The sequence below is a fragment of the Phyllopteryx taeniolatus genome, chromosome 8 (genome assembly GCF_024500385.1).
Source record: "Phyllopteryx taeniolatus isolate TA_2022b chromosome 8, UOR_Ptae_1.2, whole genome shotgun sequence".
Taxonomy (NCBI): Eukaryota; Metazoa; Chordata; class Actinopteri; order Syngnathiformes; family Syngnathidae; genus Phyllopteryx; species Phyllopteryx taeniolatus.
This window is the reverse complement of record NC_084509.1, coordinates 30,771,393-30,787,552: the sequence shown is the minus strand read 5'-3', so window position 1 is coordinate 30,787,552 and position 16,160 is coordinate 30,771,393. Positions and strand designations below refer to the sequence as shown.

The 16,160-nt window shown below is 41.6% G+C and overlaps 1 protein-coding gene across 3 annotated transcripts in view; it reads left to right on the top strand.

Annotated features, from left to right (window-relative positions):
• nectin1b (nectin cell adhesion molecule 1b) overlaps positions 1-15,476 on the top strand; it is a 220,352-nt gene extending 204,876 nt beyond the window's left edge. For all 3 annotated transcript variants that reach the window (XM_061783154.1, XM_061783153.1, XM_061783152.1), the window contains one exon: positions 12,200-15,476. In XM_061783154.1, coding sequence (XP_061639138.1) covers positions 12,200-12,436 — 237 coding nt within the window. In that variant the 3' untranslated portion in view covers positions 12,437-15,476. The remainder of the gene's footprint in view (positions 1-12,199) is intronic.
• The last annotated feature ends 684 nt before the right edge of the window (positions 15,477-16,160 follow it).

Here is a 16,160-nt window from a genome sequence, read left to right as displayed (position 1 = left end):
CAGGGGCTTATTCAGTCACTAAATACTCTTCCCCCCTGGATGGCTTAATTTATAATGCACAAGTTACAGAATATATTAAATTACGGCCTCAGAGGAGCTAAAATATGTCAATCTGATCATGCTTGGACTCACAGAGGGTTCACAGAAGCCTCTTGTAAGATTCCATTTTTAAGGAAAATGCGATTTTCACAAACGTTACTTGGGAGCGACATGACGAGCGCCGGCTCTTGCTAATGACGATTCTCTGGGGGCAAAACACTATCTGCCATTTCCCAATGCGAGGCGGCTGTAATTTTCCCCCTGATTGCACCCTGCTCATGACAAATATTCCAGATATTTAAATAGGCAGCCGGCGCGAAACGCCAGCGACGACGACGAGGAGCGATGTGAATTATTAACATCCATTTCTGTAAAAGCCTCAATCTTTTCCCTGTAATCCTGCCATGGATGCAGATTGAGAGCAGCGAGGTGGCATCGCATTGCCACCCATCCAAAGACGCCACGTGTGTTGATGCAAAATTCATATCTGACTTTCATTTAATTGATCAGTGTCATAATTTATTATATTCCTAGATAGATAGATAGATAGATAGATAGATAGATAGCTAGATAGATAGATAGATAGATAGATAGAAACAAACAAAAATGTACCCTTTGGAACACTTAATGCAGGTGTGACCATCAAAAAAAAAAAACAAAAAAAAAAGAATTTGCCCTTGGATAATGGCTTCAGTTATTTCTGTTGGATCAGCGAGAAGAGCAGTGTTAAAAAAAAAAAATTAAAAAAAAAGGAAATACAAACACTGCAAATCTGAGTCACTGGCACAGATCCCAGACGTTAAATAAAGAAACATTAATGTGATGAGATTATTTTCCCACACACATTTCCCATAAGACATTTGTAGCTATTCAAAGATAGCTAACAGCCAGACTTCCCTAAAATCTCTGTATGATCGTTTCCATGCGATTGTGTTGCAGTTTTACTCTTCTACCACAAGGTTTTGGGGTGTCCGCATGGTCAGAGATGTGCTTAAATTCACCCATCCCATTTCCAATGATATTTTAATATTTTCCGTCAATCTTGTTTAGCCCTCTCCCAACCCTGCTCTTCAAAACAGCTTCTCACGACAACTTTTAACAAGGAGGCGGACTATGGGGGAAAATAAAAGATGTTGCATTTTTCACTTTGATTTGAAAGGATCGCTTACACGCTGCCTCCAAGCGTCCACCCGAGCCACAGAAGATAAAAAGTATTTTTAGAGCTGGTGCTGAATGCTTTCATTGTCCATTGATTAGCTTGTTGAAGTCATTTACTCAGTCATCCAATTGCTCATCGGGTCAGTTCGATCACATAAACGCTAACGTGCACGTCTCAGCCTCTGCGGGACTGCAGTGCGTGTCGATGAAATCAACACTTTGTCGTTGCCTGAACGGAATGTGAGGCTGTTTTTTAAAAAGAAAACAGAGAGGCAACTTTGTGAGGCGCATGTAAGAAGTCGGAGGCCGTGTGCACACAAACACAGGCATTGTTTAAAAAGAGCTTTTCTTTGGTTTTCGGGGGGTTTTGTGTCCACACAAAAACTGTTGAGGTCAAAGAATACGAAAACGAATGAATGAAAAAAAAAACAACGAAACAATTGACGTCCCCTAAAAAATATTATAGAAAAAAAGAAGAAAAAAACATCCAAAGGGGAGTTTTTCAGCGAATAGATGAGGATAGGTTCAACATTTAAAACGATTTGTGAATAGTGAACCACAAACAGGCGGGAGTTCGCAGTACGGCCATTATGGCCGTTGTGTTTTTAATTGTAACAGCCACAACCTGTCCACTAATGTTTACGTGCCTCAGTGCTGCTGTTTTGGTTACCAACAGAGTTGAAATTCATGAAGGACATCAAAGAGTTTATGTCCGACAATCACGCCTATTAAAAAAGGGAAGCGTCTATTTTTGGGATGCCTTTATTTGACTGAATTGGCACAGCAACTTTTAATCGTTGTTGATTCTGTTTCATTATTATTTTTAGTGTGATATTTTTGATTTCATGATGATTTGATATATTAAAATATTGAAGGTCTTTTTACGGGGGATGTAACATATCAGTGAAATTTCATTCCAATAGGGAAAATGTATTTGATGCACCGTACGCGACTCTAAGTCAAGGTACCAATGCACTACTTTTTCCCCGCCGAGACCATTATGTACAGTGCATCTGAAAAGTATTCCCAGTCCCTCACTTTTTGCACATTTAATGTCGCAGCCTTATTTAAAAATTCAATATATATATATATATATATTATATTAAACCGGGGGTGTGCATTATGTACCTTTTTAAAAATAGCTCTCTGCGCGTGGCCTCAGTGTGTTTTCATCTCATCTGTACATTTTCATTTGTGTCAGTTTCCCTCATTTGTGTTGATTTTTGCATTTATCGTCACACACTGGCTGGCGTGTTGACCCCGCCGCTCTTCTTCGTCTGCGTCCGTGGCGGCTCCTCACTCGCCTCTCGCCCTCTCTTGTCTCCAGAACTCGGGCCACAAGGACTGCGAGGTCCAGTACGCGGAGCTGGATACTGCAGCCTTGGCCTCCTCCCCCAGCCCGCGAAGCTCCGCTCACTCTGGCCCCGGGGACCTTGTCGAGTACGCAACCATCCAGCCTAGCTCACACTAGCGCATGCCATTATAGGCCTTTCCCCTCAGACTTTGGCCTCCAGGTACACAGACCGATGCACTCCTCTTTCTCTTCCTCTGGCTCGCGCCGACTTCCCTTTTAAATAATACACATGGTAACACCCCCCCCCCCCCCCCCCTCCCCCCGCACCCCACACGTCCGACCCCACTGTCCCCCTTCTCCTTTGGTCTTCGCCGTCTTTTCTTTCGTGGTCTCTGCGGAGAGTTGTTGTCAGGCTATTATTTCAGCACTCGTGGCTCAGATGTGCAGTTTGGCGGCGAAAGCGGAAGCGCAACTAGCCTGTTAAACTCGGCGAGGGCTCGTAAAAATCACCCCAGTGAGCCGATGCCATTTCGTGTTTTGAAAATACACCCTGGTAAGGCCAACAATTTTCCAATGAGAGATACAACTTTGCGATAAAGGTACCCTTATGTAGCATTTATGAATTGGTTATTAGTACATTTGTTAACACCGGACTGTGAGACCGTCCTCGAGATTCCACTCCTTGAACTACTACCTCACATGGTACAAGCTAAATATTTACTCATGACTGGTCGAGGCAGACGGCCGCCCCGCATTGAGTCTCGGGCTTGAGGTTTCTTCCCAAGAGGGAGGTTTTCCTGGCCTCGGTCGCCTGGCGGTTGCTCATGTGGGCTTCAGTGTGGTCTTAAACCTGCTCCGTGTGTAAAGTGCCCTGAGATGACTTCTGTTGTCATTATATATATATATATATAAATAAGACTGAATTGAATAGAAGCGGCACGGTGGCCGACTGGTTAGAGCGTCAGCTTCACAGTTCTGAGGACACGGGTTCAAACCCCGTCCCCGCCTGTGTGGAGTTTGCATGTTCTCCCCGTGCCTGCGTGGGTTTTCTCCGGGCCCTCCGGTTTCCTCCCACATCCCAAAACCATGCATGAATTGGAGACTCTAAATTGCCCGTAGGTGTAATTGTGAGTGCGAATGGTTGTTTGTTTGTATGTGCCCTGCGATTGGCTGGCAACCAGTTGAGGGTGTACCCCGCCTCCTGCCCGATGATAGCTGGGATGGGCTCCAGCACGCCCGCGACCCGAGTGAGGAGAAGCGCGACAGAAAATGGATGGAATAGAATATGTCATTTGGGTCATGTCGGGTGGACACATCCCAGTAAAATCTATTAAAATGTATGTATTTTCTCTGGATTATTTAACACGGGGTATATGATCGCTGATTGGCTACATGTGTTACTTTCAGATTTGATGAAGATCTTTCATGTTGATCTTGAGAAAAGCAATCTAATCCAGTGTTTCCCAACCTTTGTTGAGCTGAGAAAAATAATTTACGGCAATTTTACGGCAAACTACCAAGCAAAAATGTCACAAAAAGTATGCTGATATACTCCACAGGAAATCATTCCCTATTATTTTGAATGAATGACACACAGTTTAATTGTACTTATATGTTGTAAAGGGTTGAAAAAAAATTCCTGTAAATTTCTCTGGGGAGTTAAGATGGAATATTTGAATGGGAATTTATGGAATGGGCATTGCTTCATTTTTGTTTATTTTTTTTCATTTGAGTGGCGGTGTATCCTGAGCCCGCTCGTACCTCCGATTTTGTCTGGCAACACAAAGCGTTACATCTTGCCTTTTATCTTTCAACCTTCGAATGCAGGGCATTGTATTCGCGATTGGCGCCAATAATGTCGGTTCGACATCAAGAACACTTGAGCGTGCATTGTGCGGCCATTTTTCCAGGATGCAGAAATACAGTGCAGTTGTCAAGTGTTTACGGCGCTCTCGACGCGCGTGCATCGATGGGGAACAAAGCTGTCTCTCAATTGAAGTCCGTTTCTTTCACGGTAACGCAGCAGACCAAGCTTTGTTGCCAGAACGGTTTCCAGGGCAACCCTCGCGACGTAGGGCAGACGGGTCGAGGCAACATCAATGGATTTTTTTCATTTTATTAAATTTTTTTGAAACGTCACATTTACAGCGGGCCGCATCCCGTGGAGGCGACATGTTTATCCCGGGTATTCATGCTAGATATTGATTTCATGATAGGTTTAGTTTATTGTGGCTGTAGCACAATATTGCTCTCTCGGTATGATGCTGTGCAGCTGTACACTTCTGCAAACTGCAAAACTAAACATATTGTGACATCAATACCTATCTGACAACTTGAGCGTTGTATTGGTTTGATACAGCTCTTGGATGGGATCTCATTAGATGGTGCAGGTGTACCACACATCGAGCGACGCGGCCAAACCCGACTGAACTGTTTGGCGACTAGTTTTTCATTTCCGGTTTTACTGTGATAAAAAAATTAAAATTGCCGACACGTGCTGTCACAATGTCGCAGATGTAACAGCCGAATGAAAATGCACATGAGCTTTCCCATACACAAAAAACAAGTTTCTGGGTTTTAAGCTTAAGCGAGACCCAGCTGGCCGCCGAAGCGCCGCCAAGCCATACAAAGTACACTGTATACAGTAAACATATATTTGTAATTTCATATGTACTTTTGGATTAAATTGTGATGTGCCAAGCATCTGTTGCCAAAATGCAGGCTGGATGTACGAGGTCCGAAGTGATACAGTCAGAGAATGTCTTCATGCAACCCGCTTCTTCCTTGACAAATGCGCCATGTTTTCGTGGTTCAATAAAAGTAACACTGTTACATACTGTATGTGGAGTCACAAAACCCGATACAGGGTCGCACCTATCAGTTGCAGCGTGATGGTAGATGTACAGGGCCCAATCTCTTAATGTGCAGGTATGAGACAACAACTGTCATTTTGTTACGCTTCCAGCCGAACGGAAACAAAAATCCAATATACTGTAAGAGTCTTAAGTTAGGTTCTCCAAAATTAAAGCCTTTATTATCCTACAGTTGCAGTTTAACATTTTTCAACACAATTGATGTTTTTTGACAAATTTGTAGTTATTGTGTTTGCATTTTAGCACTACAGAGATAACCACCAAGTGAAATGTAGTGAAAATAGTGATTCCCAACACAAACATATTAATTCAAGAATGTAAAGAAATTAATAGATATACTGTAATATAATCAATATATCAAGTATACATAGTCATACGGCATGTGCGTAAGCGGCAGCTGTCCCCTCCGGGAGTAAATATTGAACGAGTCGCGAGCCCGCCCTCCCCTCGTGTTCGGTCAGCAGCTCGGGAAGTGATGACGCCGCAGCCGCGCCTGCAACATGAAAGTCCTCCCGGGAATCGCCTGTCGACATTCCAGCCTTGGCTACAAAGGAAACCGCGCCCCCAGGTTACGCCGCTCGATAAAACCGCAGCCGCGCTCCTGATTGAAGCTCTCGCTCATCCGGCCCGGCATCACACCGATTCCAATAAATGCTTTTAAGTTCAGCCTTTTTGCAGTCTCGGTTAATCTACGAAATGAATCAGCCGCCTGTTAATCGCTGACTGATTGTGTGTGTATATATATATATATATATATATTTTTAAGTGTCGCTTTGACAGACTTATTACATTATCAGATATTTTGGGGCCGCTCTACTTCAAACTACTACAAAATGACTTCAAGGTGAGCCAGATTTCATTTAGATTAGCGCCTGGGTTCAAATGTATGCGCTTGATAAAGTTCCCCTCGTCCCCCCGGTCCTCCTGTTTGCTCAAAGTTGGATAGAACTTTAATTGGAATGGGGAAGAGAGGAAGGACCTGATAGTTCATCTCCAAAAAAAACTACATTGGAGAGGATGGACTCATCTGCAGGGTATTGGCGGAGATTTTGTTGTTTTTTTTACCCCCCGGAAAGGTGACATTAGGATGGAATTGAGTTGATAGAGTGTATAACTTGGACTAAATGTCAGTAAGCTGCATGGGAATACACTTTATGAGATTGGTTAACTAAGCCCCCTCTAGGGGGATATTCAGGGCGTGCGCGAGGGTTTTAAAAGGTATAAAAGGGTTGTGAATGACAATTGTGATAATTAAGGCCATTAAATGGTATTCAAAGTTATTTAAATGAAAATCCAGCAGCCGGTCTTATTTAACTTTGGTTGTTCTTGTGTGGATTTATAAGTCTTGAAATCAGTGTGCGAGTCCAAACGACCTGTGGTCCAGACATTGTCTTTTTTCCGTACTCTGTAAAGTGTGACTGTGTCCCCAAAAAAAAAATATAAAATAAAGTAGTGATGCATTCTGCAAGGCATCAAAAGTGACAGCACAATGGTGTCTGAGAATTTGTCACAACATTAAAGGTTAGTCAAGGCAGGGTTAGGTTTCAGTAAACATTTCGCTTGCTTTAGAAAATCGATGGCAATCGAACTCAAACCTCCACGTTCGCGAATGTGACTTCGTGGCTGTCAGAAAAGAAATAACCTTTGGCAGCGCACATTTGTTGTTCTAGAGAAAACTATTGATGATGAATTTGATACTGGTAAAGTATACATACTGTACATAGCCTACATACCTTAATGTTCCTACAGTACATACCAATGTACTATACCAGGCTACTTACCGACATTTCTACATCCGAAGAATGAAGAATTCTATCGAGCAAATCTAGCTATCTTGCCATTTGACAGGCATACCTACTAACCAACTGACTAAGCTGCTTACTTCACAGCTTGCGAACTTAGTCTGCCTACCCATGTGCTTTATATTGCTATCTACCCAAATAATCTACCTCCTGAGCCAAGTGCTCTATCAAGCCAAATCTGCTTGCAAACCGAGCGACCTTCATTCCTCACCACCGACCAAACTGCCAAGCCAAGCACCTTTTAATGACTAATCTCACTTTTCTGCATACTCCCTTAAAAACAACCCCAAATCCTATTGTATCTGCATACCGAAAAACCTCACTACCTCGATCAACTGCACTTAACCATACCTGCTGACCAATTCACATTGGACTTACTAACATATTTGCTAAATTACTCTACCTAGCCACATATGAAACCAAATCTGCTTGCCAATGTCGCTACCTTCATTCCTGGCCACCTAGCGACAGCGCTTACAGTACCTACTGTACCAAGCCGAGCAATTGCCTCCCGACTTAACTTTATGCGCACTCCCTTGAAAAGAATGTCACAGTAAATACTGTACCTCCCTAAAAACAGAATGTTGAATCCTCCCTAACAACCTCAATAACTATTGATCGACCTACCTACTTTCCTATATTCAAATCAAATGTTACCTACCTACCTGACCAATCTCCTTACTTACCAACCAACTTGCTAACTTACTCCACCTATGCATGTCCAGTTTGTCACTTATCTACCTACCAACATTACCCAAATTGCCTCCCCACCTAAATTCCTGGCTACCTACCAAGCCACCTAATGCCAATTCTACCCACCAACCCAATCTATCGAGTGACCGAGATTTACAGAGCCTGGCTCATAACATTCTTACCTGATGTCCTACCTACTTACCTACTGTACCAAGTTATCTACCTACCGACAAACTTACTTATTAAACATTTATTGGGACCATTCCACTGCGGTACCTTCCTGGCCACATATTTACCAACAGACCTACCTTTCTACATAGTGTCCCTCACTAAATAATGTCAAATCATACCTACCAATAGAATACAGACTGTCTAATCACAATGTAGATCAAACATCGTTGAAGTTGTGTAGACTGGTGGATGATTGGGCCTGGCAATACCGGGGAAAACAAAACAAAAAACTGCAATCAACCAGCCTTGGTTTTGGATTTTGCAAACATCCTCTATTGACTCCCATAAAAACAAAACAAAAAAAACGGACTGCTTTTGACGATAAGTTTACTTATGAATTGAAAAAGTAACAGAACAACTGAAAAATGTATTCAGCCCGTTATCCCCAACAATCTTGAGACGTGCAACTTTCACGGTCTCTTTTACATTTGGTAGGTGTCGAGATCCGTTTCAAGGAAACGCCAACGAGCCAAAAGCAAGTCCCGCCGCTCACACTAGCTGACCCCGAGCTAATACGTTTTGTCAGACGCAAGGTCGCTGCGTAGCCTCCTTGAGTTCCGTCAAGTTTGACGTCTCCCCATCCAAACGGGCCCTCGTATTTGTTTCAAGGTCTGTGTCTTAGCTGATCCAACAGAGAGCGGTGCATTGTTCTCAACGTTGATTTGAATGAGTTATCATTAGAAGTGGCAAAAGTACTCACACTGTAGTTAAGTAGAAGTAATGATAGTAGCATTTAAAAGCACTCAGGTAAAAGTTAACTGCTGATTCAACAGCTTTACAAAAAAAAAAAAAGTACAGTCCAAAATGTAATTAAAAACTATGTTAAAAAAATCATTTTAACTGTCAATTATATGCAATACTTGTTTGGTGGCTATAGAGTAATGTATGATGCACGTCCATTTGTTGTTGTTGTTTTTTTTTTCAAAACCAAGAGCGAGCAAGTGTTTGCTCAGGCTTTTATGCCATCTAAACAATGTGTTGCCATAGCTTTGCTAATGTTGTGATTGGGCTAACAACAAAAAATAGCTAATCATAGCAACTACAAAAAATACACATGATCTGTACGCGTCGGGGAATATCTTGCTTCTTCGACTCTGTTGCGTCATCATTCTGCTCTCTGGTTCTCGTTCCTCCGTGCCACAGCTGTCCATGTTTTTTCCACCTTATAAATCTCGAACCTCTCAATCCACCAATCAAGAGCTCAACCACGATTAACCTCTCTATTGACATTTGTTTTACACTGTGTCGTCGTTGGTTTACATCGGTTATTTTCCGCAGGCTGACTTCCTAAACACCCCCTTTACCACTCCTTGTGTTTTACCCATAATTAATTATGTGCCAAGCTTCATGCGCATTTCTTTCTGTGTGTGTTTTTTTTTTCTTCTTCTTTTTATTCTCTTATGCAAACAATTGTTGTCGGATTCACTTTAAGTCTGTTTGTGGCTTTGTCGCCGAAACCTTTCCAGACTGGGGATCGTCATTTTCGTAGATGTAGAGATGTGTGACGAATATTCGTAAGTTTCCATTTTTCACTCCTATCTTTTTTTAACCAATGCGTGTTTTTGCAAATCAATTTTAACACATTTCATAACATTGGCTTTGTTCCCTGTCACCGTTTTTCATTTGTGAGAATCAAACGAACCTCCTCGGCACCTCTTTTGAGCTGTCTGCAAAAATCATTTGCAATAAAAAAAAAAAAAAAAAAGCAAAATGCTGCTTGTAACGTTGCACACACGTCTCACAACCCTGCATGTGTGCTACGTTTCTCGCTCCAAAAAGTATTCTTGGTTGAACAAACCATGAAATTCAGACTCAGGAGTGATGATCAATTTGCAGGTATGGCTCTACTTTTGTCATTTCAGCATACTTAAAATGCAAGACTTCATTACACACGCAACGAAACGTGCATATTTGATCCTAAAATGTACAGCTGCTCAAAAATATAACACATGCACAATGACGAATGCAACGAATTCCAAACGCCAAACAACAACATCAAATTTAAGCGAATGCAGCACATCTCCGCTGAGTAACGAGCTGCTGTCACGTGGATTAAAATGAATACTCTTCGAATGGAAAACGAGTTAGTTTCACTGCTGCGCGTGTTTGATTTCTCGGTCACACAAATGTAAGAGCAGCGGGGGAGCGTAATCAACATTTGTTCAATGATTTAAAAGTGACGTTGCTTGCCAGCGACTGCAAACTTGTTTTGTTGTTGCGGTCCTTTTTTGGCAGCTTCTTTTGTGTGATTTTCGCCAGGCCCCGTGATGTTCTCTCGTTTGATTAGCCTCTTGTCAGGTCATTAATTTCTCCTTAGTGAGCGCTGCCCCACTCCCAACGTGACCAACCAATCAGCTCTTTGTTTTCTGTGAGTCTCACACCTGTCTCGTTTATGAGGCTTTTGTACTTTCTTGGTGTGAGTGCAAAGTCAATGCGCTGTTTTTTTCCTCACTCTTTTTTAAATTAACAGATAGAAAAGAAAAAGTAGCATTTTCTCTCATGACAGGCACTTTATAGATTTATAGCTTGGTCGTTTTGTTTTTTTTTTCCCCACCTTCTCTCGAAACTTCCCGTCATATTTTATTTTTTCCCACCTCACGCTGACCATTGAACGCAATCAAAATGGTAGAAAACGTGATTATGAACAAATGGACCAGCAGATAATCAATACATTGTGCCTTATAGCTGTGTAAATGATCATTTTAACAAACTGTATTGACAGCAGAGTCGTTTTTTCATGTTGTTTGTTTTTTTCCACTGCTGGAGCGCATTGCTGCGTGGCTTCCTGTTTTTTCATTTCGGGCGCGGAATGCCGACAGCAGCTGCGTTAACTGCGTGACAATGCATCTGCAGGCTGAAATTCTTTGTTGTAGTCTCTTCAGCCCTTGGCCAAATTTTACATCCGAATCCCGGCTTTCCTCTATTTCCTTTCACACGGCATCCGTTCCGCCTCTGGAAGTGGAAAATTCGCGAGTCTCCTTGGTTCTTAAGGCAAAGTTGTTTTAAATACGCATGCAATTCTCTTGGTTTGACGTTTAGTTTGGCAGTAAACTTTAAACTGGGAGTGGCAACAAAACAGCTTGGAGAAAGAAGTGTTTTTCTCTATCTGGCAAACTGCTGCTTAGTGTGAACAGTCAACTGCCACCATGCAGCGCTCGTGTAGTTTGTGCTTGCAAGTCCAAGCAAAAAAAAATAAAAAATGAAACATAAAAAATGGACGAATGACGGCTCAAAATAACAAATACGTTGGGTCACTCATTCGGGCACCACCGTGTGTGGAAAAAAACAAAAACATGCATGCAATCAAGCAAACTCCACCCAGTAAGACCAGAGCAGAACCGCGAACCTCCAAATCTTTGTTTCCCGTCTTCAAATGCCTTTGCTAAGAGTTTGATGAATTGCTAATTCGTTTGCAATCACACACAAAAAGGTTTCCATCCTTTATTTTTGGATCGCATGTTAAAAGTATTACTCCAAAATGCCTTCAAATGTGGTGATTTATTGATTTCATACGTTCCACTCGAAGTGGTCATATTTTGGAAATGACTGCTCTTAAACGTGATCGATGAAGCCTTAGAAAGTTGAACATTTGCCTTCCTTAAAGCTAATATTGGGGATTTTGGGGTGTCCCATGACTTTTGAGTATGCCGGTGTCCATATCGTGAGGTTACTTTTTCTGTTTTCAGTTTGATATTATCTCAGGCTCGCTGCTTCATAACAGCAATTCTGCAGAGGCAAAATCGAATCTTGCTCCGGTGTGGATTTGCAGCCGCGTTCCTCTGGTGCGAAACAAAAATGGAGGACTAATAAATCTTCCGGGCAGGTGAACAGAGACGTGCCGAGAGACGGGGAAAATGTTATTTCAACAGTTCAAGAGTGTGTGCGTCAGTATGTGTGTGTGTGTGCGCTCGAGTGTGACACAGACAAATACACGACTCCCGGAAAGTTGTGGATATTCGGATTATGGGTGAAATTTCAGGAAAAGGCAGTGTCCAGTTTAGGTTCATCCTGACCTGAATTTTTTCCGAAAATTCGAATATACCCGAACTTTTTTGCGGCTATTCCGAATAATGCGCCCCACGGTTTTCTTCTTGTTCTCCCCTCGGCAGGACACCGGGAACCATCCGGATGAGCCGTTGAACCCGACCGAGTACATGAGCCACCAGCGCGACGTGGAGCACCCGCCCGAGTGTCAGCCCGCGGCTCCCCCGACCCACCCGCCCGTCACCTTCCTGCCGCAGCACCCTTACGCCCAGCCGCCCTCCAACGAGCCCATGTACTCCAACACCGGCTTCTCCGCCCCCACCGCCCCGCGAGCGCCCTTCCCCAAGGAGCAATCCGTGTGACGCCCCCTGCCCCAAACACGACGCACCTCGTAACCCCCTGACCCCGACCCCGTCCTGCTCGTCGTCACCTTTTCGTAATCGACTTTGCATTCCCCCCCAATTGAATTGCTCGCTTGCTTCCCCCTGATTGTCGACTAAATTCATCTTTAAAAATCACGGGAAAAAAGTCGTGAAATAATTAATATATTCCTTAATTTAAGCAAAATCATCTGACAATAGAACAGGACATTTTTGACTTGGTAAGATTTCTTAAAACAAGTAATCATAGTTAGCCCCCCAAAAAAAATTACAAAAAAAAAACCACCTGATACTTACACCTGGTATTTCTTATTTTAAGCGAAATTTACTCATAACCTGTAATAAAAACTCAATGACTTATATTTCCAACTGGGGGGAAATGTGCTTAAAGGAAGTTAAATGGTCGTATACACGAAATCCCTGGTAAGAAAAAATATCTTAGCAGACAAAGAACAAACATATTTTGCCTTGAATTTTGATATTTCATCTTGGTTAGATTTACCTTCTCCCTTCCTGAAACGTAACGAAATGAGGAATATATTACTTCATTTATGGAAAATGATCTTCCGATAGAACAAGTAAACATAGCTCGGGGGAAAAAAAGGTCGTAAAACTAGTGTATTTATACTCGCAGCCTCTAATTTGTAGATCTATACTACTATAAGGAAAATATTTAAGAATTGTTTTTGGACAGGTGAGAAAATGTGCGTCAATGGAGCACTTGCTAGCCCTCATCACCCAATTCTTGTTTCGAGCTAGGCTCACTCATAACCAGTCATCAAATCTGAAATGTAATGAGAGTTTGAAGGAAAACAGTGCTCGGAGCAAGGGAAATTCTTTTACACAAAAAAGAGGAACGATATTGGTAAACAAACAACAACAGGTATTTTCCCTTGATTTTGGGATATTTAATCTCGGTTCAATTTGAGTTATTGCAGCGACAGTGTACGTTTTCTGCCGTGAAAAGTTCCGATAAATACAATCCGATCCCCTCCAGGGCTATTATGTGATGTTGAAACTTATCATCGCTTCGCTTTTTTCCCCCTGGTTTGTTAGAAGTGAATGTTAGCACGTTTAGTTACAAGGAAACATACACACACACAAACGTAAACACTAAAAAAATAAATTAAAAAAAAGGGGCTTGCAATGCGAGAGTCTCCTTTTGAATTTCTCTAGTTCCATCAGTGCAAGGCATTCTTTTTTTGTTTTTGTAAATACATATTTTCTAGTAGTAGCTGAGTAACCCCATGTAGCGTATACCCATTATTTAACGCGAGGTATACGATCACCGATTGGCTACGCGTGCTATTGTCACAGCTCATGAAGATCTTTAGTTTTCCAGACAATCACTCTAACCCAGTGGTTCCCAAACTCTGTTATGGTAAGAAAAATACAAATAAAAAAGTCTTACAAAGTACTGAAATAATGATGAGCTCATCTCAATTTACTCATAAATGACCTACTGGGCCATTTTAGTTCTGTTGTATGAGGGTCATTTAATTTGAGGGTAATTGAATGGAAATGTGTCACGTTCAAGCTTAAATATACAAAAAAAATCATGTTTGCGTAGAAGCTGACGTCCATGCAAAATAGACAGCTCTCCTTGCCCACATGCGAGGGCCTCACCTTAATTGCTCCTTTTTATTTCATGTTTGTAACTTCAAACATTTCTGGAATTGTGCAACGCTAATTGTACCTTCTGCCATCTACTGGAAGAGCATTGAATTGTTTCGCTTGTATCCGTACGTCGCTGGTAAAGATAGATAAACCAAGATACATTCAGAAAGAATCATTTTCAGTGAATTTGTATCATTTCCGCCACCACTCCCGTTGATCTGCCACAGAAGACCAATGTGGCGCAGCACAGCCAATGGGAATCACTGCTGTAATCAAGCAAAATGTGGCTTGAAAAGACTGAATGACTTTTTTTGTGATCAGTCACTCCTCATTTTGTTGTTAGTGACATTTTTAGCAACAGCATTAAACGTTGTCATCTTGATTTATTTGAAGGGCATATTACCGACATTTACCGGACTTCAGTGGAATAGCAACCATCAAAACGTACGATCTTTAGCTTAGATTTCGCATTAACTGAATTTACGGTTCCCGATAGAACTTTCCCTTGGTGGAAATGTCGCTTGTATAAAAGCGACTTGTTTGCGACCACTTCAAAAAAGAATTTTTGACAACTGTACAGAAGCACTTGCTCTCACTCGCTGTGACCATCGGAGACCATACATAAGCTGATACAACATCACAAACGTAAAAATACAACATACATAGCTCCTTTCGAAGTAGCAAATTCGCATCACGTTTTGCTTTTGTTTTGCTGTTGTTTTTCTCTTCTCTTTTTTTTTTTTTTGCCATGTCCAATGTTTAAAAAAAGTATATTTGTGTTTGTGCTGATGTGAAAAAGAAAAAAAAACGCGTTGAAAGTGATTTTTTTTGTGAGTGATGGTTGTCGACTTCCTGCTGAGGAGCTTGTTGTTGTTAGTACCACTGAAACACAACGTTGTCTTCTATTTGTGACACATTATTATTATTATTATAGCTATGACGATGATGATGATTATGTATGTATATGTAAGTATAAGGGTTATTAAGTGAGTTTGCTTCAAGTGGTATTCATATTTTTGTCAGAAAAAGTGTCAAAACTTTTGTTTTCCTCATCACATTTAGACCTCATAACCTTTTGAATCCATTTCCTTTTGTGGGTTTTTTTTTTTTTTTTTGTAAGACTGTGACTTTTATTTTTCTAAATATGTATATTTATTTATAGCCTGACACACCTTCCTCCTACTCCATTTTTTTTTTGGGACATATTTGTGAGGATAACACCCAAGTAGCTTCTTACTGGAATGATGACGTCATGTGAAAAAGAAAAAATTTACTGTTTTTCTTAATTTTATTATCATGTTTGCTGTAAATATTAACAACGTATCTAATGTGTGTAAAAAACAAAAAAACAAAAAAAAGTACAAAATAAGTCATGCAGTTTCAAATTAAACCTCACAAATTACCCTTGTCTTTTGTTGGTGACATTTCTTCATTTTCGCGGGGGGAAAAAGAGATTTCTATGCCTCAATTGTATTAGTTGCAGGTTTGTGTTGACCAGTTGTTACCATGCGAAGGTTTTAGTAACCATGGCAACTCTGGGAGAAGGTCTATTGCTTTCTTGCTTTTCTTTTTATAAAAACCGAGACCACAGGCTGAGGACCTTCACATTGAGAGGAAAAAAAAACTTCCTATTGAGCTCCTTATAAGACATATAGTTGTGTAAAAAAAAAAAAGTGTTCAACACACGGCAAGGTGTATTCCAAAATGCAAGCTTTTTTTAACAACTCAAGGCAATAACAAGCCTCCCGGTCTGCTCGTCAACACTCGTTAGGGCTACGTCAGTGTAACTAACATCCTGTAAAAAGTCAGGCCTTCAAAACAAAAGGACAGCAGTGCTGGCTTATTTTGTGCTCATTTCTTGAGTGCAAATTCCGTTCCAGCGAATGAATGGCGGAGTTACGCAAGGTTTTGTTTTGTACTAAAACCCAATGGGGCGGCACGGTGGACCGGGGTTCAATCCCCAGCCCCAATCTCCCCGTGCCTGCGTGGGTTTTCTCCGGGCACTCCGGTTAGCCTCCCACATCTCAAAGACATGCATGGTAGGTTAATTGAAGACTCTAAATTGCCCGTAGGTGTGAATGTGAGTCGG